This window comes from Oenanthe melanoleuca, chromosome 3, assembly GCF_029582105.1.
Source record: "Oenanthe melanoleuca isolate GR-GAL-2019-014 chromosome 3, OMel1.0, whole genome shotgun sequence".
Taxonomy (NCBI): Eukaryota; Metazoa; Chordata; class Aves; order Passeriformes; family Muscicapidae; genus Oenanthe; species Oenanthe melanoleuca.
In genome coordinates, this window is record NC_079336.1 from 43,755,833 (window position 1) to 43,777,561 (window position 21,729).

Consider the following 21,729-nt stretch of genomic DNA (forward strand, 5'->3'; position numbering starts at 1 on the left):
AAATGGAACTTTCTACTCTTATTTCCACTAGAAATGGACTTCTGGCTCCACAGTCTAATTTCCATCTTCAATTTCATTGCCTTACTTTATGGGCAGAAGTAAGTATTTGGTACTTGTTTTACACTATTAAACCTGCTGCACCAACAAAGCCATAGAGAGACAAGGAAAAGCCTGCATAGGATTGAACAGAGTCGTAAATTGCAGTTATAGGACTAAGTTTCAGCTTCCTCTCTGTGTGGACAGGAATTACACAGATGTAACAGAACAAGACAAAATGTTCCAAATCCATTGTTCTTGCTCAGAAACTTGGAGCAATTTGATGCCTCTTCATCATCTGCTTCTTCCATAAGAGGCACTGACCTCTGTGCCTGCCAGAGATTATTTATTGAAACACACCATATGACAGCTCCATCTACACAGCAGCCACTGTAGCTTTACAGCCAGCTCCAGTTCCTAAATTTGGACTTGTTTCTTTCAGAGGAACTTGCTACATACCTGTCAGCTTCACTAGATTCATGTTTAACAGCACTGACCTTAAAAGTAAGGAAATACTTAGCCAAATACAAATACAAGGTCAGATTTCAAATACAAAGAATCCAAGCTGTAAAAGGGTAGATTAAACTAGACTGTACTTAACTAAAAGATTATTTCTTAGCTCGCTGTGACATTTTACAGCCAGAACCCCTAACAGCTTAGACAGCAATAACACGTATTCCATACTGTTTCAGTATGGATCAAACTTAAAACTAACCAGAGGGGCTAATCCTTGAGGACTTCTCTAATGGTAACCTTCTCCAAACTCTCTTCTTTTTGTTAAAGATGCTTCTCTCCTGTTTTTATTTCATGGTGCTGTTCTAAAGCCAAGGTAATGTGACAGCACTATCTGAGAGGAGAGGGAAGAATGTGTATTTATAAAATAATTAAAACATCCTCAATACTTTTACAATATACTGCAATGCATGTGTCATCAGGTCTACTCATTCTAAGTTCACTTGCTTAAGCCTGGAGACTTGAGCTTTTTCCTAAACCCACATTATCAGCTATGTTATAGGTAGGACACTCTATCCAAACCATCTCCCTCACAGTTTTAAGGGTTATTGCAGACATGTATTTTTCAGATGGTGCAGAGGTTTTTTCATCTTATTTGATGATATAATATTTAATTGTTTCTAATTCTCAAATCTTAAAATCTTACTGAGAGTGAAAATCTGGTATAAAACCAAAGGTGTTGATGAAGTTGCTGATTAAATAAAGGCCTGGTTTATTTATTCCCCTAAACAGTTGTGTAATATAGGGGGGCTTAGAGGAGGAGGACAGAAAAATAAGAAAATTACTCATTCCCCTTACAGAAATTATATTTTCCCTAGTGTGCTGTAGCAAAAGCTGGCATATATAACAACAAGATAAAGCTGCAAAGGCTTCAGGGCATAATTGCTGAAGCTACAGTACCTTCAACTGAAGGATACTGAGCATGAACCTGATGGGGCTAGTAAAAGCAGTAAAGCAAAAAAACAAACAGCCAGTGTTGTAATTTTCTGTGCTCTTGATTAATATTGGTTTTAATGTCAGTATTGCATTGGTTCAGCTGTTCTTGCACTGGTTTTAGGCAGATGATCAACTGTAAATTCATAGGTTTTAATATTCTAGTTTTAAGTAGGGTAAAAAGTTTATTTGTAGTTGTACTCTGTTGTTAAGTGCCATGACGTGAAAAAGCTGAACAGTTTACATTTGTGCCTTTCAGTTCTTCCATTTAGTGTGCTTCTACAGAACAGAAAGATATATTTTCTGATTACCTGCTCTCTTAACATTGTAATTTGTTAAACACTTCATTCCTGAAATATTTAAACTATGCAGACCACCCAGAAGGGCTCAGCAGACAAGATGTTTCAAACCAGTAAATTTCTCTTCAACTGCTCATGTTACTATGTCAAGGAGTTAGTAAGAAATGGATCAACTACTCGAAAAAACTATCCAGTTTGATTTTTCACAAAGAGAATAGTCCAGAGACACAGAGAAATCACATCTAAACCAGCTTTAATAAAACTGTCTTAACTCCTTCTTAAAGAATCGTAATCCTAGCTATTCTTACTGAATTTGGTTAACTGCCATCTCATTGAGCCACAGCCCAATTTCCTGTAATAGTCAAAGTGAATTAATAGACAAAAAATAAATGGTTACAGAAACACATGTTCAGTCCATAGTGAATATCTCAAAATATTCAGGTTTTTTTAGTTTATGTGATGGTGACTCAAGAAATTTTTATAATCTCTGTGTTCCATGTGTAATACACATTTTAGATACTGGTATACACTGGTATATATTTATATATATAAATATGGAAAACTATAAATGACACCTAAAATATAAGCAGTTCTAAACTACCATTTTTGTAGCAGTTCCTCAGTTCCTCAAGTTTTATTATTTTGGAATCCTGTATTTTAAAGATTGTTTAATACTCTGTAGGCACTTTGAATTATTTTGATTGCTCTGTCTGCAAATCTAACCAAATTGCACTCTAGCAGTGGAGCCTGAGGTCTGAGACCTCAGTGTGTGTGGGAAGTTTCTGTTGTTCTGAGAACTATACATCCCATACAATTTCTTAATGGACCTCTATCCATATTCAGAAAGATATATTTTAATGCATTCTGGGGTGAAATGGGAAGATTTTAAGGCAGGTCTTTTTGCAGATGCTGGATCATTCCTTCTACTGCCTCAGGGACCCTGTTGGAATCAGAGGAATGGTTGCTTGCATGCTGAGGAGACTAGAAATGTCACATGCATCTCTCCCTTAAAAGGATGTTCTGTTTCCATTAAAAAAAAAAAAAAAAAAAAAAAGCAGCAGGATTTTACTGTACTGTAAGTACACTGTAAGTGTACTGGAATACTGGAATACACTTAAATCTCATGTAATTTGAAACCACACAGGAAGACAGAACAACTGCCTCTTTAAATGCTTTAAGGATCAATTGGGAAGGACTATGACCTATAGGTCTTCATCTTGAGATTTGGCCTTCTAGTGAGTCATGAGGACTGCATGCAGGAATGGAAGTGCTAAATCTTCTTACAATCCTATAAACCAGTTATATAGTATGGAAATAAAGGTATTTACTTCATTTCACAGAGATCGGTGGCAACTAGAATGTTAGAAAAGGTGGTAAGATGGAGGCTGAGTGCAATGATCTTTCATTGGTAGTTACCCTAAATCCAAAATATTATGAGGATTCTTTTGATGAGACAATCTTAAGACTTCATAAGAATATATATATATATATATATATATATATATTCTAAATCAGGTCAAGGGATTTGAACTACTCACCCTCTTCTGAGTAACCAAAATGACACTGATTCACTGATTAAAGACACCAGTATAAAGATTGAATAGTGTAGAAGTTGAATATTTTTTGAAGTTTCTTCTGTCACCAGCAGTGAAGGTACTCATCATAGTATCTCTTGTTTCAGGGGTACATTAGGATTCGTTTAGTATTTCCTAAAATGCTTGAGCACACTTCCTAAAAAGAAAAAAATATGCAGTTCAGGAATTCCAGAGAAGCAGCAAAGCCAAGTAAATGAATCATTTACTGCTGGTCACTTTTTGTATCTGCTAATATGAGGGAAAGAGCTGATTGGAAGAGCATAGAAGAAGGAAAGAGAGAAAATTATTTGTTGCTTTTAGTCACAAATTCAGGGCTGTTGCCTGTTAATTCTGAGCTGATTAGAGAAACTGAAGGAAAAGAGAGATGTTGGCAAGTGACCACTGCTCCTGTCAGCAATGCCAGATCTGGCTATTCTGTAGCTCTTGCCAAGCACACAATGCCTTGCCCAGACTGATCCAAAGCTGGTCTTTCCAGCAGTATCTTTCCATCTGGATTGCTCCCAAAATGAAGATGACAGAAGGGTATTTGTAATGCTTGTAATGCTTGCCTTGCCTTTTCTGGTTTCCAGCACGGTGGATAAGCTTAAAGGAGCTGAAATGGTGCCAGTTACACATCATTATGTGTATTAACACACTGAATGTAAGGGAGAGCAAGTCTAGGGTGTTAATCTGTAGCTTCTACAAGGGGAAAAACTCTCCTAAAACTCTCCTGCTTCCAAGAGACTAGGCATGCTTTCATGCATAGTGGAAGTGTACAAGATTATATAACTATTACTTGAAGACAGAAAGTTTTGGGTTTTACCATAATACCTTCTGAATAAGTATCGTCTCCAAAAATAAAGTATTTTTATAGCATAAAATTGGTACCTGGTGTTTTTTTCATAAGGATATATATATCTAAATGGCAACATAAACTTCTGTTTGTCTTCTTTGCAAGGGGATTCTGAGCTCATGATAGATATTAATGATTGAGCTTATGGCTAAGATGTTCAAGTCTGCCATTTGGATGTCATGTTCAATCCTTTAAAGAGGATAAAGCAAAAATATTGGATTAAAATACAGATATTACTATAAATTTATGACCATCTTCTTTCATCTCCTATAATTTTGATGCTTAATTGCAGTATGAGGACCCTGTCAGATTAAGCAGTACTTAATAGCAATCTTCTTTAAAAAAACCTCATGTATACATGTTCAGATTTATGTATTTTATTATCAGTCACTATTCAATCAATAACATTTTAATCAGTACAAGCTACTCAGAATGCAAGAACTGCAAAAAAAAGTTATGAAATTGGTTACAAAGGAAGGTGTTAGAAGGTGATGCTCTAGGGACCTAGTACAAATACAGCACATGCTTGTAAGAGCAGAAATAGGAACAGAAAGTCCTGAATTAATTATGTGTAGAGTGTGTTTTTGTTTTGCTACTGACTGTAAAAGATGATCCTTAGTGTAAACAACTTGACTTCAGAATCTCCAAGACAGCAAATAATGAGAGCTAAAAAAGTCAATGCCATCAGAATTCAATATTTTCCATTTTCATTATAGACTTGTATAAAGTGCCTCAAGTCTATCCACCATTTGGAAATACATATGAGAAAATATAAATTATTCTCCTGTAAGAGCAGATCTCTATGGAAAAAAAAAATCACTTCAGCAGTAAGTGCTGCTGAGGCATTTTCAGACAGCTAAGAACTCCCTCCAGAGCTGCCTAGGTCCAATTTGGAATTTGAGCTGACAATTGTATCTCCCTCTTGATTGGTTTCTGGGAAAAACAAACAGTGATGCTTCACTGCAAATGTAAGTAATAAAGGATAGTAAGGTCTTCAAGCCTTAAAGGTAATAGATCTCCGGTTTTTTTTGAAATTGCCTACCTGCTTTTCAAGGGGAAAAAGCCCCCAGCAAATTAAAATTATTATTTTTAAAAAAGAATCTGTCCTGATACAGGTTAGAAGTCAAAAGTGTACATTCATACATATTGAAAATACCATGAGCTTACTGCAAGCTAAATGAGACAATTGTCAGCAGTGAGTTTATTTTCTTACATAAAAGTGAAGATTTCATTCACAGCAACTATAAAAGTATAGATGAACTCTTTCCCACTTCATGTCCTGACCTGCATTTCTGACTAGTTTACAGAGACAGTAATTTCTTTGCTCTATTCATGCTTTGAGCCAGCTGGACATAAGACCAGCTTCTTTCCAGAAATCATGTGGCCACATTAGCACAGTTCTGAGCCCAAGCTAATGCATCCTGCTCTCAGCCAGCCTTATTAACTCAGGTTCAGCAACACACAAATCACAGCTACACAGCTGCTGCTCTGGCTCAGGGCACAGGCAGAGTGAACCTGGCACTGTCTGCATCCATCCATGTGGATGTACCCTCAGATGACCCTAGGCACTGTGTGCTCTAACAAAAGCTAGTTTTAGGAATTGGTTCTCCAATTAATTGCACTTTAATTGCATAATACAAACTGTACTAGAAATGGAGTAATGAAATCTTACAGGATATGGTAATGTGAATTTTTGTCAACATCACCACAACAGTGTGGTACCTAAGCTGGTCTATTAACTAACTTTAAAAAGCCAAACAAATTCATACAAATATAAAACATTTTGAGAGATCAAACTGTCATGGGAAAGATTATCACGTTGAATTTCTGTCCTTGTTTTCCAAACACATTATCTAACAATAAGGTGAGTCAGGAAGCAAGGACTACTGAAAGAATGTGATCAACTGTGACAGTGTCCTTCTTTCCACTTTTTGTTTGGTGTTTCTGAATGATACTCCTTAGTCAGTGTAAATGGTAAGTGTGCTTTGGTATAGATTCAGGTCCTTTTTCACCATTCATTACTCTTCCTTCCTCTTGAAAATATAGGCAAGACATACTGTCACTGGGTCAGTGCACTGGCTTTGCACACAACTCCTCAAAATTACTTTTTCCAGTAGCTTTAAAGCCTTAAAAGTCACTCACAATACTTTTCACAGCCTTCCTACATAGAATTCCTAAAGATCCCAATAACAGCTTTTTCCAAGTACTGATCCCTTAATGAGTAAAAGCAGTAATTGTAGGCATAACAAATGTCATGGTATGTTAAGTGACAATGGGAACTTCACAGGGATTTCCACTTCTTGGGTTTTCATCTGCTGTCATTTATCTACTCTGTTATATTCCTGTACTTCTCTGTACAAGAGACAGTGGAATTAAATATCTGGAATTAAAAATAAAGCCACTAAACACAATTTATTGCTCATAAAAGGTTTCACCTTTTGGGCATAGCTCACTCAGCACATTGTCTGCAGCAGTGGCCATGAAGTGAAGAACACAAGTACATGTGGTGTGCTCCCAGCTGTCAGCTCAGTTACGTCCTTGGCCTAATAGGATTTGCCTATGTTATTATTCCCAGTGGATCCCTCCTTCAAGTACTTGTCCAGTCTCCCATTGAGCATGGAGTTCATATAAAATTTTGCCTTTCTGAATTCTGGAAAGGAATGTAACAAGTTTGCCAGCTTTTTGGTTTGTCATTCTGAACCAAATTTGAGAGCCTAGAACAGCCAGCCATACAGACAAGACAGGTCAAAGATCCACCTAGCCAGTACCCTTGTCACCTAAATTAGCCCACAGTGAATGCCTGGAAAAAGCAGCAGAACAGGTAGGACTAGCATGCAAAGGTATTTCCTCATTCTTCAGCAATCTTTATCTCAGGAGTTCCTGAGACAGAGAATGGTTGCAATTCACCTACCCTTCTACTGTCCAGTCGTGTGTTACATCTCACAGTAGGCTTTCATTTTTAGAACCCCAAAAATACACTACCATCATCTAACTTCCTTGCCTCACTTTCCATCTTTGATTATTTTAAGAAGTTTTTCTCAACAAATAATTTAGAAATATATTTCATAGTTCAAATTTCTATGAAAATACAAAATAGTTACCTTTCATTTTAAAAACAGACCATTTTCTCCTACCCTGTATCAACAACTTATTCTTTGGCAGTTTAGTTTCTTTTAAGAGCCACAGTTCACTGTAATCTGTTACGCAAACAGATTTTTTCTTTATGCAAGTGCATCAACTGCAAGTACAACAAGATCACTTTTTCAGAATGGTTCTTCTATAAAAACAGTTTGAAGCAGACCATGCATGATGGTAATTGAAAATCAAGTCCAGGCCAATAAGCCTAAAATTTATGACACCAAAGATTTTAGTCTCATTACTCTGATCAATATGACATTTACCTACAACACTCAAGAGTACACAGAAAATCTTTTCTGTTTTTACAGTTCCTGATTTTCCTTTTCAGGAAGTGTTTGCAACCATTTAGATACTACAGTCCTAACAAGATGTATTTCTTATTTGGAATTCATTTTAACTCTGATTCATCTCAACATCCTTTGGTAGCGTAAAGGGCTCTTTTCATCTTTTCTACATAATTTATACCTGGTGTTTATTCTCCTTCCATCCAGTGTCTCAAATGCACAGTATCACACTATCCCAAATTAAATCAGCTTTTCTTAGTCTCCTTTTCTGGTTTTGGTGGTTTTGATGTTTATGGAGCAATACATTTTTAGTAATTAAGGAGATACAGATAACTGAGTCAGTGCATCGTTTTTTTGCTATACGACTGGACTTACTTATTGGGCTACTCCACTCTATCCTGCCTCACTTTTGGCACTTCTGTCCTTATTCTTTGGAGACACAGAATGCATTTATGATTTCACAATATGAACTAACACTGGAAAAGTAACCTTCTTACACCTTGTAGTAATATCACAGTAAGAAAAAACAATACATACAGTATTGACCCCCAGGCTTCAACAATATGATTCTTTATATTTTGTGCTGTGTCAGATACGATTTCTGCAGGTCAGTGGGCATAACCACACAAGCATTAAACTACCAGAAATTCAAAATTGCTGCCAAGTTACATCTCAATAAAAGCCTACTAAATCAAGACTCTAATGCTTCTGATGCAGATTGATTAATAACTGATTTTTATTTCCTGCACTGCAAATCACTCTGGCAGCTCTTGAGGTGTGTAAAAATTGCTTTTAACAGCACTTCACTAACAAGCAAAAGGTGTTCATGTAGATGGAAACCAAAACACAATTAAATAAAAATATTTCACTTCAATAAGTTGTAAGCAATGGGAACATTGATTAAAATCAGTGAATAAATATGAAAGAGAAATAACTTCCTGATTTTACATCATTGTATGCAAAAAAGTTCCAAGAGTCATTTATATCAGTTTGTTTAAATTACATTTTAAACAAATACTCTCCTATGAGAAAAAGCTGAGATATTTGTAGCTGTTCAGCCTGAAAAAGAGAAAGTTCCAGAGGTACCTTTGAGCAACATCCCAGTACATAAAGAGGGCTACAAAAAAGCTGAAGAGGTTTTTTTTAAAGAGAATGAGGTGATAAGACAAGGGGGAATGGCTTTAAACTGAAAGAAGGCAAGTTTAGATTAGATATTAGGAAGAAATTCTTTATTGTGAGGACGGTTAGGCACTGAAACAGGTTGCCCAGAGAAATTGTGGATGCACAGTCCCTGGGAGTGTTCAAGGCCAGGCTGGATGGGGCTCTGAGCAAGTCAGTCCAGTGCAAGGTGCCCCATGGCAAGGGGGTTGGAACCAGGTAATCTTTAAGGTCCTTTCCATCCCAAGCCATTCTCTGATTCTACAAAATACAGAGAGGTCAGCTAGGAATATATACGAGCTTGGCCCTGAATAATAATTATTCCTGGTGAATTTTGGTCAAGGGTTTTCAGCTGCTTTCAACCCAACAAGAGTAAGAATTTTCATCCTGGTGTCTCAAATAGCTGATGCCAGATTATCTGAGATCCTGTAAAAGATCCCAAACTTTGACATTTCATATCTTAGCAGTCAGCTCTATATATAGACATCCCCTTCTGATCCAGCTGGATAACAAGTAATTTAATTTACTCCCTATCTGTTACCACCTGCTTCAGAAGATTGTCACCTGCCAAATTTTACTGAGAGGGATCCCTGTTTCAGAACTCCATTAAGAACACTGTAGCAGTTCTCAGCTGTGCCAGACCACTCTCCTCCTGACCTATCACACATAGACATGCAGATGCATCCCTTCCACATGCGGACAGAGCACCAAGTTTCTTCAGGGTGTTTCCAAGGAAGGAGCATTTGAACTCTGAGCTGGCTGCATACAGGAGGCAGCATTCATTACTTTTAACAGCCCAGCTCTTTTCCCCTAAGAAAGACAAGACAAAATGTGTCTCTTCTAAGACTTCTGCAGGACCCCCATAGAATAAGACCCTGAAGGGAAGATGGAGCACAGGAAATGTGTAGGAAGTCAGGCAAAAATGCCAGGAGCCCTCCTTGGCTGAACAAGGAGCACATCCAAACTCAAATACAAAAAGGAAGCATAGAGAAGGTGGAATCAAGGACAGGTAACCTGTGAGGACTAGAGAGACACTGTTCAGGTGTGCAGGGGTGAAGTCCTGAAAGTTAAAGCCCAGCTGGAACTGAAGCCAGCTGGATGTCAAAGACAATAAGAAGTGCTTCTGGAGGGGACAAACGAAAGACTGGGGAAAATGTGAGCTCACTGCTCCCCCTCCCCTTCCTACTATACAATCTCATTCCACTATTTTAGACTAGACATAGTAAATAGAACCTGTACCCCTTACTGTACCTACCCTTCTTTATTTTGTTTAATAGAATTCCTAGGATTTCCTTACATAATGTTTAAGGAGTTCTGGAAAAGACAAAGGCACATATGCAAAGGAAACAAGCAGGTGGTGTTTTGGTGGGGGTTTTTTGGTTTGCTTTTTTTTGTCAATACCTGTGAGCTGTTTTGGCTTGCAAATTCCTAGCTGAAGAGGCTCAGCAATGTAGCTGCAGAGAAATGGAAATCATCTTCTGTAATACCATCAGCAAATTACTTTTGTCCTGGGGGCTGACTTACCTTTTGCAACCCCAGCTACAGCCAGAAACACACACTAGACTCTTACAAGCTTTCTCCTGCATCTCTCTGTACCTTGCAATGCTGTATTATGGCATTTAGATGTTTCACATGGTAGCATTTTACTGAGAGTCTCTTCTGACATCCACAGGCAATCGCCTTCTGTCATCATTGCTTTTAGTTCCATTTCCAACTGAAAATAATCCTAGGAACTACAATGCCCTTCTCCCGAGGCTGTCAATTCAGCAAATAGCACAGATACAAAGATTAAGTACAAGTTCTATGTGTATATCTGCACACACATGATCTATTATAATTTTTTGAATGCTAAATCCTATGTTTTTTCACCACATAATACAAAAGGCTTTTAACTCACTATCTAAACAGACAGAAAAAACCACAAGAGCTTAAACAAAGACTCTTATCTTACTCTGTGCTTTTACAAAACATTTAACCTTTTACTTGGATAGACTAGTGCCAGGGCCTCACAGAGAAAGTAATGTGTTCAGGAGGGAATGGAGAAAGGGCACTTTCCTTCTGCAAAAGGATTGAGAAAGAATTTCAAACATGGAGATAAAAATCAAAATAAAATGGAAAAATGAGACAAGGTAGTAAGCCAGAATTTGTTCACTGTGTTTCAGTGAATTTTCTCTGATTTCCTGTAATGTACCTTAACTGCAACAATGCCCATTTGCTAAACAGATAGTCCAAGCCTCTGATCTCTCAACTTCCACAAGCGAAATTTGCAAACTACATTGCCCAAAATAAAATACATATTAACATGCTTAAATTGGAGGTGAGCCCATGGAAACCATTGTATTCATATTACGAACCTATATCTCAAACATGAGCATTTATTTTAAATTGACCATTTAGTTCTCACTGACTCAGAATTACGTAAGTGCCACCAAGGAACTGGCCTCTGGCAGCATGCACACAAATCTGTTCAAGCACTGACAGGACTGTTAGCTGAGGCCTCAGAAACCCAAAATCTGGGTCCTCAAGATGTGTATTTCCATATTTATCTCATCAGGCAGTTCAATCTTGCTGGCAGACTCCAAGGGCAGTCTCCTTTAAGAGATAAGTTGTGGAAATACTCCTGCCAGGATGGGAAAGACCAAGGTAAACCACTAATGCCCACGGCAAATTTAGCCTGACAACACGATAATCTCTTCTAAAATACCTTTGGCACTAATGCACCAAAAATGTCCCGTCATCCAACTGCACGCCCTGAATCACCATAACTGGGAGACTCAGATGAACCCGGATTCTACATGACACTGAGGCTGATTTAAAAGCAAATAAATGTGCTTGCTCCTTCACAGCAGTTCATGCCAGTCTGATTAACACAGGCTGATCTGGCACACATTTACATTCCTGCAAGGGCTTTCTGTAGTTTTTAACTGTATCACTTCACCTCCACCCAGCTATAAAAAGAGAAGGACGTTATTAATGTAACATTACAGAAGCACTGTCAGTTATGACAATTAATTTTAAAGAAAATTATTCAAAATAGAGTTGATTCTGCTTTATTGAGGTAGAACTTCTTTTTACAACAAAAGTTTTATCTAAAGTAAAGAAGATCTGGTGCAAAAATTAAAGCTAAATACAGACAATGATATAAAATGTTATTTTAAAATATCTGAATATCAACACTTGTAGTATTCCAAACATCTGTTCCACAGCTTTTATTCCCTGCAGTCAAAATTCAAGCCTTTGCAATTTGCCTGGTGAAAAGGTAACATGACCCAGCATCTTTTTCTGTATTTAGAATAAATACAGATTTATAGGCTGTTTTTACCACAGTAGTATGCAATATTCCAAAACAAGACCTAAGAAAAACTAATTAAAAATGTGAAGCTTAACAGAAAGTAAGAAAAAACCTAAAGCCAAAGAAAAACCCTGCTATATTATTAAGATCTGCAATTTTTCTAGGAAAAGGAGAAATGCACTACATCACAGCTATCTGGACATAGTTAAACACTTGATATGGTGCAATGCAGATATTTATGTCTATTTTATGGAAGTTAAGGAGAGGCTGGAAGCAAATTTTCAGCAATTTCCCTTGCAAACAGTTTTTATTTAACATTTTAACTAATGACTTCAACACAATGAGTAGGGAGACACTTTTGATACAAAATAAGAAATACAGTATCTGGAAAGAAAACGGGAAAATTACAAAACCTAGAATTAGACCTAGAATTATAATGTAGCAAAGTGTGGAATATGCAAAACTTTCTCAAGAAAGGATGTTCTGTAATGTTTGATCTTTGTATACTTTCAAGCCTTATCAACAAGATGAGAGATTGAAACAGACAGCAGCCCACTAGCTCTAAGTGATGCCCAGGTTTTAGAAAGACAAATTACTGGTTGGCAGAATTGCTAAGCTTTTTTTGTTAAGCTTTAGGGCCTGACAGGTTTCAGTGATCTCACACCCAGAGGGAGGTTAAAATTGGGAATAAGGATGTACCACTGACAGCAGAACACAAAGAATGCAGAATTTATGGGCCACAAGGACACTGAGCAGAAGCCCCAAGGTAAGGAAGAAACTAATAAACCTTACCCAGGAACTGTGCTGGGTCAGCTGTGGCTGGGTAGAAGGGAATTCTGCAGGGGAGATCCCGACCACCGACTCAGGGATCATTGGCCCAGAAACCCATCGGGCCAAAAGAAGAGAAACACCGTGGGACTGATTAGCATGAGAAGCGAATCATTAACCAACAGAAAACAGAACACTAATTAATATGAGAACTATGAAACTTGTAGCAAACGAACACTAATTCCTGTTTGCTGACATGTATAAATAGCAAAAAAAAAGTTGATAGTTGTTCGGCTTGATTTGTGGAATTCCACTGGGCACCCAGGCTTGCAGAACTCTGAAATAAAATAATCAATGTCTCTCTCACGTGTGTAATTATTGGTTTATACTGCAATTACTGTTGCACACTGGGAAACAAATCCGATTTTTGTGGACACCAACATGCTGCATTGATAAATTAACACATTATCTCAGAAGGATGTATTCGATATATTTGAAGCTGGCAAGATAACTAGAAAGCATCATGCAAAGGACACGAGTGGTAGGAAGGAACTACATATTTCACTATCGGACAAAAGCTTTCTAAACGAATGGTCTGTACCAGAAGAAGGACATTATTTGTGTTAATAATAAGATGAGTCTGGTAGCCCCCTTGTTTTGGGGAAGAAAAAAAAAAAAGAAGGATGTTCTTTTAGGGATTTCCATTTCCAGTACCACACCTGAGACTCAAGAAGAGCTCGCCGAGCGTTCGGGAGTGCCGAAAAGCAGCCCGCGATTTTGTTTTCCAGCACCGCCGGCGCGGCGCGCTCGCTGCGGCTCCGAGGGAGGGCGGGGCCGCTCCGCTCTAAGATGGCGGCGCGGGCCCCACGTGGTGCGCGCTGAGGCGGGCGCGGGGCGGGCGCTGGTGACATGGCGGCGGCGGCGGCGGGCAGCGAGGGCGGGAGGAGCGACGGAGCGGAGGACGACGAGGTGGAGGTCGGTGGATGCCAACACCGGGGCGCTCGCAGGCCTGGGGGAAGGGTCCGGCCTCCCGCGGGGCGTGGCCCGGCCCCGCTCCGCCCGGCCGGCGGGGCAGACAGGGAGAGGAGCCGGTCGCGGACCGAGCGCGTTTCCAGGGGGCCGGCCGGGTGTCTCAGTCCCCACAGCGGTCCCGTCCCCAAGAGCTGTGTGGTTCTGGCTGTTCTTCCTCGGGCTTCCCGGAAAACGGCGCGGTCAGAGAGCGAGCTTCCAGTTTCTGTTGCTTCGTATCGCCATAAAATCACAGAATCAGAGAATGGTTTGGGTTGCAAGGGCCTTTAAAATCACCTACTTCCATCCAATGCCCTGCCATGGGCAGGGACCTTCCACTAGACCAGGGTACTTAAAGCCTCATCCAGCTTAGTCTTGAACACTTCCAGGGATGGGGCATCCACAGATTCTCTGGGCAATCTGTTCCAGTGCCACAACACCCCCTCAGTAAAAAAAAAAAAAAAAAAAAAAAAAAAAATCATTAATAAAAATTTCAATATCTAATCTAAACCCACTCTCAATTTAAATGTTACCCCTTATCCTGTCACTACAGGCCCCCTCCTACTCTCTTATAGGCCCTCGTTAGGTACTGGAAGGTGCTGTATTGAAGCAATACAGAGCAATACTGATGCTTATTTTTCAAGGGTGCTCTCCCATTGCTCGCTAGGAAGGAAAGGCCAGAAAATTCGAGTATGAAACAAGTGTCTTACGGAGTAGTGGGTCACTAAATTTCCCTGGGTATTACAAGAGTTCTGTCTCTTGACAAAATGCAGCATAAACTCCAGTTAGGAGTCTATTTATCCTGAAAGGCTGTATCTCTGTATGCAGTTCTTATTGGTGTAGATTGCTTTTGGTTGGGGCTTTTTTTTTCCCCGCTGAGTTCTGTTATATTCTGTTATAGCTGTACTTTATCAACTTTTCTTGTAGGAGCAACTGGTCATGGTCGAGCTATCAGGAATTATTGATTCAGACTTCTTAGAAAAATGTGAAAACAAGTGCAAGATTTTGGTGAGTGATTACAGCACAATAGGAAAGGGGTAAGTTATTATGGATGTGAACAAGGGAGTGAGGATGCTTCTAAATTTCTTGACATTGATAGAGAATTATGTGTGCTGTACTTGGCTGCATGTTGTGGGCTCTCTTTCAGAAGCAGCATAAAGTCTGAATCTATTATTGCTTAAATATAAGGAAACTTTTTCAGACATATATATAAGCTTGGGCCAGTATCTGCTCTGATTTCAAGTTATGTAGTTTAAATTATGTATTTCATACATTTAAAAAAATTGTTAATCACACTTCTTCAAATGACTGGAATACAGCAGAGAGGTAAAGCAAAACATTTAGGATTTGCACTGTATTTACAATGGGGTTTTTTGCAGATGTGTCCTGGCAAGTTCAAGTCTTATAAAGGACTGAGTATTAAGCATTTGATAAACCGTTAAGTGGTTTTAGATGTTGTTTGCTTCACTGAGAGGTTATTGTAGGAATCTAGTTTCCCTGTCCTGTTCATTTTCAGGAATCACTTTATCTGTATAGGACTATAGATTTTATTTGCCCTTCAAAACCGGTGTAGACTATGAGAGCTGTATAGGTAGTACAAATACTACTGATTTACAAATACTTTCTGAAAGTAGACCTTTGTTATATTCTGAAAAGATGGAAAGAGAACATCTGAGTGTGCCACTGACCACAATATATGTGAGCGGTAAAGTCAATTCTGAATGTCTCAGAAGTAGAAATACAATCAAAATTAATAAAATATTAGTCTTTGGATGGATATGCTTTTCTAAGCAGGTTTCCTTCCTTGATCTGATCTAATTCTCTTGAAATTTGTTACATGTATAATTCATATTGATGGCTGAATGGTAACAGATCCTTCAGTACAGCTGGTGGGATTCTTTTAAATGTTGTGCTTTGGAGATTCCCTTGTAATTTTACTAGTAAAAGGTTAAAGTATCCATACTGTGTCCTGCTTGTATCCACGTCTACTTGCCTTAGCTCCACAGAGTAAACACTCCTTGAGACTTTTCATAAGGGACAACTTTTGTTAAAGTTTTAATTAAAGAGTTTGTTCTGTGTTACTCTGTTTAACAAGTTTTCTGTGATGCTTGTCACATAAAGTCCACAAAGGAATGCAAATCAGCCAAAGAAACTAAGTTTTGAATGTAAAACCCCCACAATGCTATTGCTTAGTATTGATGTGTTATTATTTTTATTTATTTATTGTAGAAGGAAAAAAACCTACAAAAATATGTTCAATATGTTAGTTTGCTGTTATTGGTGTTCTCAATTTATGCAGAAGAAAGAGAATCCCAGAGCTTAAATCTTGTTGATCTTGTACTTTTGAAACATAGAAATATCTAAGAGGATAGTTGCACAAATTCATATTAACCTGTGTGATATTCTGTATTTTATGCAATTTACCACATAATGCCTTATCTTCAAAACTTTTAGCGTGTGCTTGTCTTCATGTCCTGAATAATTCTGATGTTCACAAGGTATTATTCAAAGTAATTTTGTCTTAATTAGTGTGTTCTGATTGATTTTTATAAAAATACAATATATAGGTATATCTTGTACAAGAAAAATGGGATGCTGGCTTGTGTGTGTGTAAAACCTGCACTCTAGAGGAACGGAATGAGCTGATAGAAACGCTTCCTTACTATTCCACTCCTTGTTTAAAAAAATAAAACAGCAACAATTTCCAACTCCTTCACAATATAGATACACAGTAATCACAGTAATTTCTGTGGTCTTGCAGTGGCTCTTCTCATGCTCATGTAATGCCTTATCTGGGCTTCTTCACCCTGTGTATTTTCCAATTTGAAAGTTATTCCACTTTCTAGAACTTGTATTAATTGAAGCTTAGAAAATAACATCATCTTCATGCAAACACTTACATTTTTGTTAATTTGAAATGAAGGTTACAATAATTTCCTAGAGGATATAACAGCTCTTTAACGTATATAGACTGTTGATAACAGTTTGATCTAAATTTATTGTAATATTCTAGAGCATTTTCCATACAGTTTTATACTAGGCTTTATTATGGTGGCAAAAAGATAATTATCTGGGTTTTTTTGTATTTAATATACTTAAATGAACATGTATGATGAGGAATTGCTATAATCTGGATTCTGCTATGTCTGTCTTTGCTGGTCTTACAGTGAGAAATTCACCTTCACTAATACAAACCTGACATTATGCAATTTTATCCTTCTTTACATAGGGAATAGAGACAGAGAGGCCCATTTTACAAGTGGACAGATACGTATTTGCAGGAGAATATGAAGGTAGGAAAACTAATATGAATACAATTTCTCCCTTTTCACATGACCCAAGGAATTTTCTTAACATGAGATGGTTTTACTGAGATTGGTCCTGTGAGACTCTGAAGTTGTGGGTAGCTGTGTAATACCATGTAGACTGCTGCTGCTCTGAGTTCACTGCTAAATTAACCATGCATCCACGGTACTTCCAGGAAAGTATGTCTGGAAGCTGACTCTGGGGTGCACTAGATAGTATCACTGCAGACAAAAATGTGGGATATAAAATGCCTTAAAGTGCTGTTGTCTCCTGTGTAAGCAGAACTGATACGTTGTGCAATCTGTAGTTCTCTAATTTGCCCTATGGTGACAATACTGGTCTGGAAGAAAATGGTCTGGGATCCTCCCTCACAATGTTTTCCAATGACTATGGTACTCCTGCCTGTTCCTGAGTTCCTTACCAGTGCTGTGAGGGGCTGGAAGTCAGAACATTCCCACAGCCTGGCCAGTGGGTGCATTATCTGCAGCTGATATAAATTAGTCTCTCAAACTTTCTCACTTTGTTTTTCATAGATACCTTGGGAACCTGTGTGGTTTTTGAAGAAAACACAGAGCAAGGTAATAATTGTGATATGATGTTCTGTTTGTTTCAGTAGCTGGGGAGGTTAAAAATATTTATCGTATTTCAGTTGCTAGTGGAATTCACTATAACGATTGGGGCTTGGGTATTGTTTTTTCTCCTCTCTTCTTAGCAGATGCAGAAGGCAACCAAAAAGTGCAGCTGAAATACAAGTGCCACACAGTGAAGAAGTTGAACATGACACGGACCCTTCTGACAGAAAAGAAGGAAGGAGAAGAGAATGTTGGTGAGTGATTCTGCTCTTATGCATGTGCATATGAGTGGATTATGCTTGGGAGTGTCAGCATTTATTAAGTGTTTGATTCAAGAGTGTGCAGGAAGTCAAAAGAACTTTCTTCTTTAGGCATCATATATGTATATTTAAATTTAAAAATTAAATATGTTTCTGACAAGTGCTGCCTCCAGTAATGGCTATTAGGAGATCACTATGAAGAACTGTAAGAGCAGGGCAAACGTATACTGATGCTCCCTGGTACCTTCTTTTCTCATCTAAAAGTTTCAAAATCAGAGGTGCTGCTTAGTTCTTTGTTGATTTTTTTTTTTCCTGCTTCCATACTTTTTTCTAATGACTTTCTGAGTCTCTTTAATTGTTGAGAAGAACTGAATTGTACTTACTCAATTTACAATTGAAAGGAAATTAATTTAAATTACTTGCTAAGACATACCTAGAAGATCATTTATATTCTGCATGCAGAACTTGGGGTTCATATGTTTGCTTCATTTATGTTTTTTTGTACAAAAGCCATTACTTCTACCAGGTTAAACACTGAGTTATATGTATATTTAATATGTAGCAGTATACAATTAGAACTGTCCTACTGCTTTTAGCTGGGTTATTTTTTTGCTCAAGTTTTACTGCTTCATATTTTAAGAATATATAGACATATATATAGACATTTTACCTTAAATATGAGCAGTCAGCTGGACACTGGCCGTAGGAAGCATAAAATGAAATATCATCTAGAATCTAATCAAATATTAACATTCATATCAACACCAAGTACCACTTCTCTCTATAGAATTATGTAATACTAAACTGAAACTATTATTGTGATAGTATACGTAATATTAAATTGAGACTAGAGAGTATTTTGCTTATTACAAAGGCCTTTTTTATTCTGGATTGGCAATACTGATGATAAGTACTGAAAACCACTTTGTTTCTGTACTGTGACAGGAATTTAATTTGTGCATAACAAGTAACTTGTGAATTGAAAACATGTACTGAGTAAAAATCAAAATGGGAGTGGAATCCCATTTCTATTTGGGGTTGGTTTCAACCTGTTCCAACTTGTTGTTACACTTGAGTTAAAGAGAGTGCAAGAACTTGTGTCCTGTCTCTGATGCCATTACCTACTGCCAGAATATCTAATATTTAGGTGAACAAATATTCTGTTTTCTTCATTGCATTCATTAAATATTTTTTCTGCATTTTGATTTATGTTTAAGTTACTTTAAGAGCCTAAGGGTGGTATCTGACAGCTAAATACAACAGGAACTGCCACACTGGATAAGAGGAAAGATCTTTTTAGATGCATTGTATTTTCTGACTATGAAAAGTACTAAATGGATATGTGAAAAGTAATAGGAGAGGGATATGCACATCTTTCATTTCAAAGTGATTCTTTTACCACTTGGTAAGACCTTGGTCAGACTCAGCCTTAATAACAATGAACTTAAACTAAGAAAAAACTCCTATTAACTCCTTTTGTCACTAATAGAATTTTCCTTCTTTACATCAGGTGGAGTAGAGTGGTTGCAGATCAAGGACAGAGATTTTTCCTACAGCAGGCTTAATATGATTTGCAGTTTTTTGCCTGAAAAGGATGATTCTGAGGAGTCAGCTCAGGCCCAAGATAAATTGACTGAAGAGTCAGAGGGAGAGGTGAGCAGCAAAGGAAATTCTGACATGAACTGTGACCTGGAAAAGCAGCACACCTTGGAAATAGATGCCCCTCTTCCTCTGCCTGACAGCTCTGCTTCTGGGGCAGAGGAATCTCCTTCTGGAAATGCTGCCTCAGAGGATGTACCTCCATGATATTAGCTCTGATCTTTTCAGGGTTTCTTCATGGAACTAATGGGCCAACTTTTATAGGCCATGACATGGTTTCCACTTTATCTGAAAAATGAATAGTGGAAAAACAGACATTATGTTCTTGTGCTATGCTTTTGTGTTTGAGTTATAGTGGGAAGGACTTAAGTGTTTTTTAAAATTACTGACTGGAAATGTATGTATCCCTACCTCAAAACTGAACAAGTGGAAATGGTTACATAATTAAAGAAACTCCTACCTTACAAAAATGTTGATATATTGTACAATCTCAAACATTTTGTAAAAACAAAGAAACACCATTGTTTAAAATAAAGTTCTGAACTTTTCAAGTATAGCTTCACCTTGTGTGTCGTATTCAGACACATACTTTGTCTGCTCTTGTACTGCAATTATTGAAAGAAAAGAAATCAAATAAGTGTGGCTTTTATTGACTGTTTGAATACTCACCAAACTGCTTGGTTTAGATTCTCTCTAGTGTCCTTTGTCTCCTTGATGGGCTTTAGAAGTGTTTCATGTTGGAAGAGACTCTCTTATCTAGCTTCCTATGTAAAATAGGGTCAACACTGAAATTCAGGGCAAGTTGTCAGGGCTTTGTCCACTCAAGTCTTGAAAACCCCTGCAAACTTGTCAGCAAATTAAATCCAGGTCTCAAAGAGGCATCTGTCATGTTGCTACCACCATTTTCTGTATAATATAATGTGTGTTATCCAAAAGGAAGTGTAGCCATCCTGTTTTTCTTTTTCCTCATAGTAACTTCTTGGCTCTAATCTTCCTCTCTGGTATTTTTCTGAAGCGTTTTATACTTAAGGTCCTGTACCATGCATCAGTGGTTCCCAGACTAGTCCATGTGACTGTATTGTGGTGCCTAGCTAGTCTGTGGGTTGATACTGCTACATTATTTATACTGCCACACACTGTTCTGTATCACAGTTGAGTGTGTGGTGCACTCAGGATAATGTTTTCAAAAGCACAACAATTTTAAAACATAAAACATTTCTCTCAGACCCTTCTTCTTTCCTACCTTTCTCTGCCTCCCTCAAAACACTGTAACTGCAACAGTGCTGTGAGGATGGGAACACCTAATTAATCCCAGCATAATTATGTAATACTTTAATTAGTAATGATCAGAGGAGAAGCTCACCCACAGCATTGTTCACAGCACAGCGTCAGTAAAGAGAAGTCATTAAAACGGCAACAGTTTCAAACAATCAATCCCATTATTCTCTCTCTCTCTCTCTTTTTTTCTTTTTCTTTTTTTTAATTTTTTTTTTCCCCTGTGTAGAAGCAACGTGAATCCTAGCAGAAAGGGAGGCAGGGAGAGGAAAAAAGGGGAACATATTCTGCATGCCTGCAGCCTGGCTGTGGATCTTTCACACGGTAGTGTTGCATTTGAGGTTTCAAGAATACCGCACAGCCATCCCTCCGGATTTAACTGCAACCATGGAAGTTTGAAAACATCATTCACGCTTGATTTGTGTGGTGCTGATAGATAGAGGACAATTATAAGTGGAATAACGATCCTGGGAATACGCAGGCTCTCGCGTGCCGGAGGGAGGGTTTGCGGTGCCCTTGGTGGCAGCGGAGCGTCCTGCAGAGAGGGCTCTGCCTATGGCTGCTCCAGAGAGAACACAGAGGCGCCTCAAGAGTTTGAGAATGCGGACACAGCGACTCTTTCATCTTTTCTTAACAGGTTACTTAGTCTGGCACTATGTGTGTGAAGTTTTCTCCCTATGTACAAGGAGGATTCCAGCAGCACTGGTTTTTCAGTGCTACAGTGAAGCTGTTTCTTTGTTCTAGTTCATCTGGTAATCAGTATTTTTGGAAAACATTTTATGTATGTCATACACGATGAGTACATTCATAATAATGTTGGGTTTTTAAAATATTTTAAATGTTATTTCCAATGATCGAAGT

The 21,729-nt window shown here is 38.1% G+C and overlaps 1 protein-coding gene and 1 long non-coding RNA gene across 4 annotated transcripts in view; one reads left to right on the plus strand and one right to left on the minus strand.

The window, feature by feature from the left end:
- The window catches only part of LOC130250559 (uncharacterized), a 21,011-nt gene extending 7,358 nt beyond the window's left edge, over positions 1-13,653 (minus strand). The window contains exons 1-3 of one of the 2 annotated variants that reach the window (XR_008840003.1): positions 13,568-13,653; positions 3,320-3,512; positions 1,542-2,801 (exon numbers count right to left, since the gene is read on the minus strand). This is a non-coding gene — a long non-coding RNA (uncharacterized LOC130250559). Of the gene's footprint in view, positions 1-1,541; positions 2,802-3,319; positions 3,513-13,567 lie in introns of those variants that run through there. The other variant, XR_008840002.1, reaches the window with a different exon arrangement.
- A 38-nt stretch (positions 13,654-13,691) lies between these two features.
- Positions 13,692-20,147, plus strand: GTF3C6 (general transcription factor IIIC subunit 6). Of its 2 annotated transcripts, none has more exons than XM_056486335.1 (6): positions 13,692-13,823; positions 14,784-14,864; positions 17,086-17,149; positions 17,696-17,740; positions 17,875-17,988; positions 19,505-20,147. In XM_056486335.1, exons 1-6 carry the CDS (start codon positions 13,758-13,760, stop codon positions 19,798-19,800), a joined length of 666 nt encoding a protein of 221 aa, XP_056342310.1. In that variant the 5' UTR covers positions 13,692-13,757; the 3' UTR covers positions 19,801-20,147. The 2 variants fall into 2 exon arrangements, with proteins under 2 accessions (XP_056342310.1, XP_056342311.1); XM_056486336.1 differs by having other exon boundaries at positions 17,878-17,988.
- Positions 20,148-21,729: the final 1,582 nt, after the last annotated feature.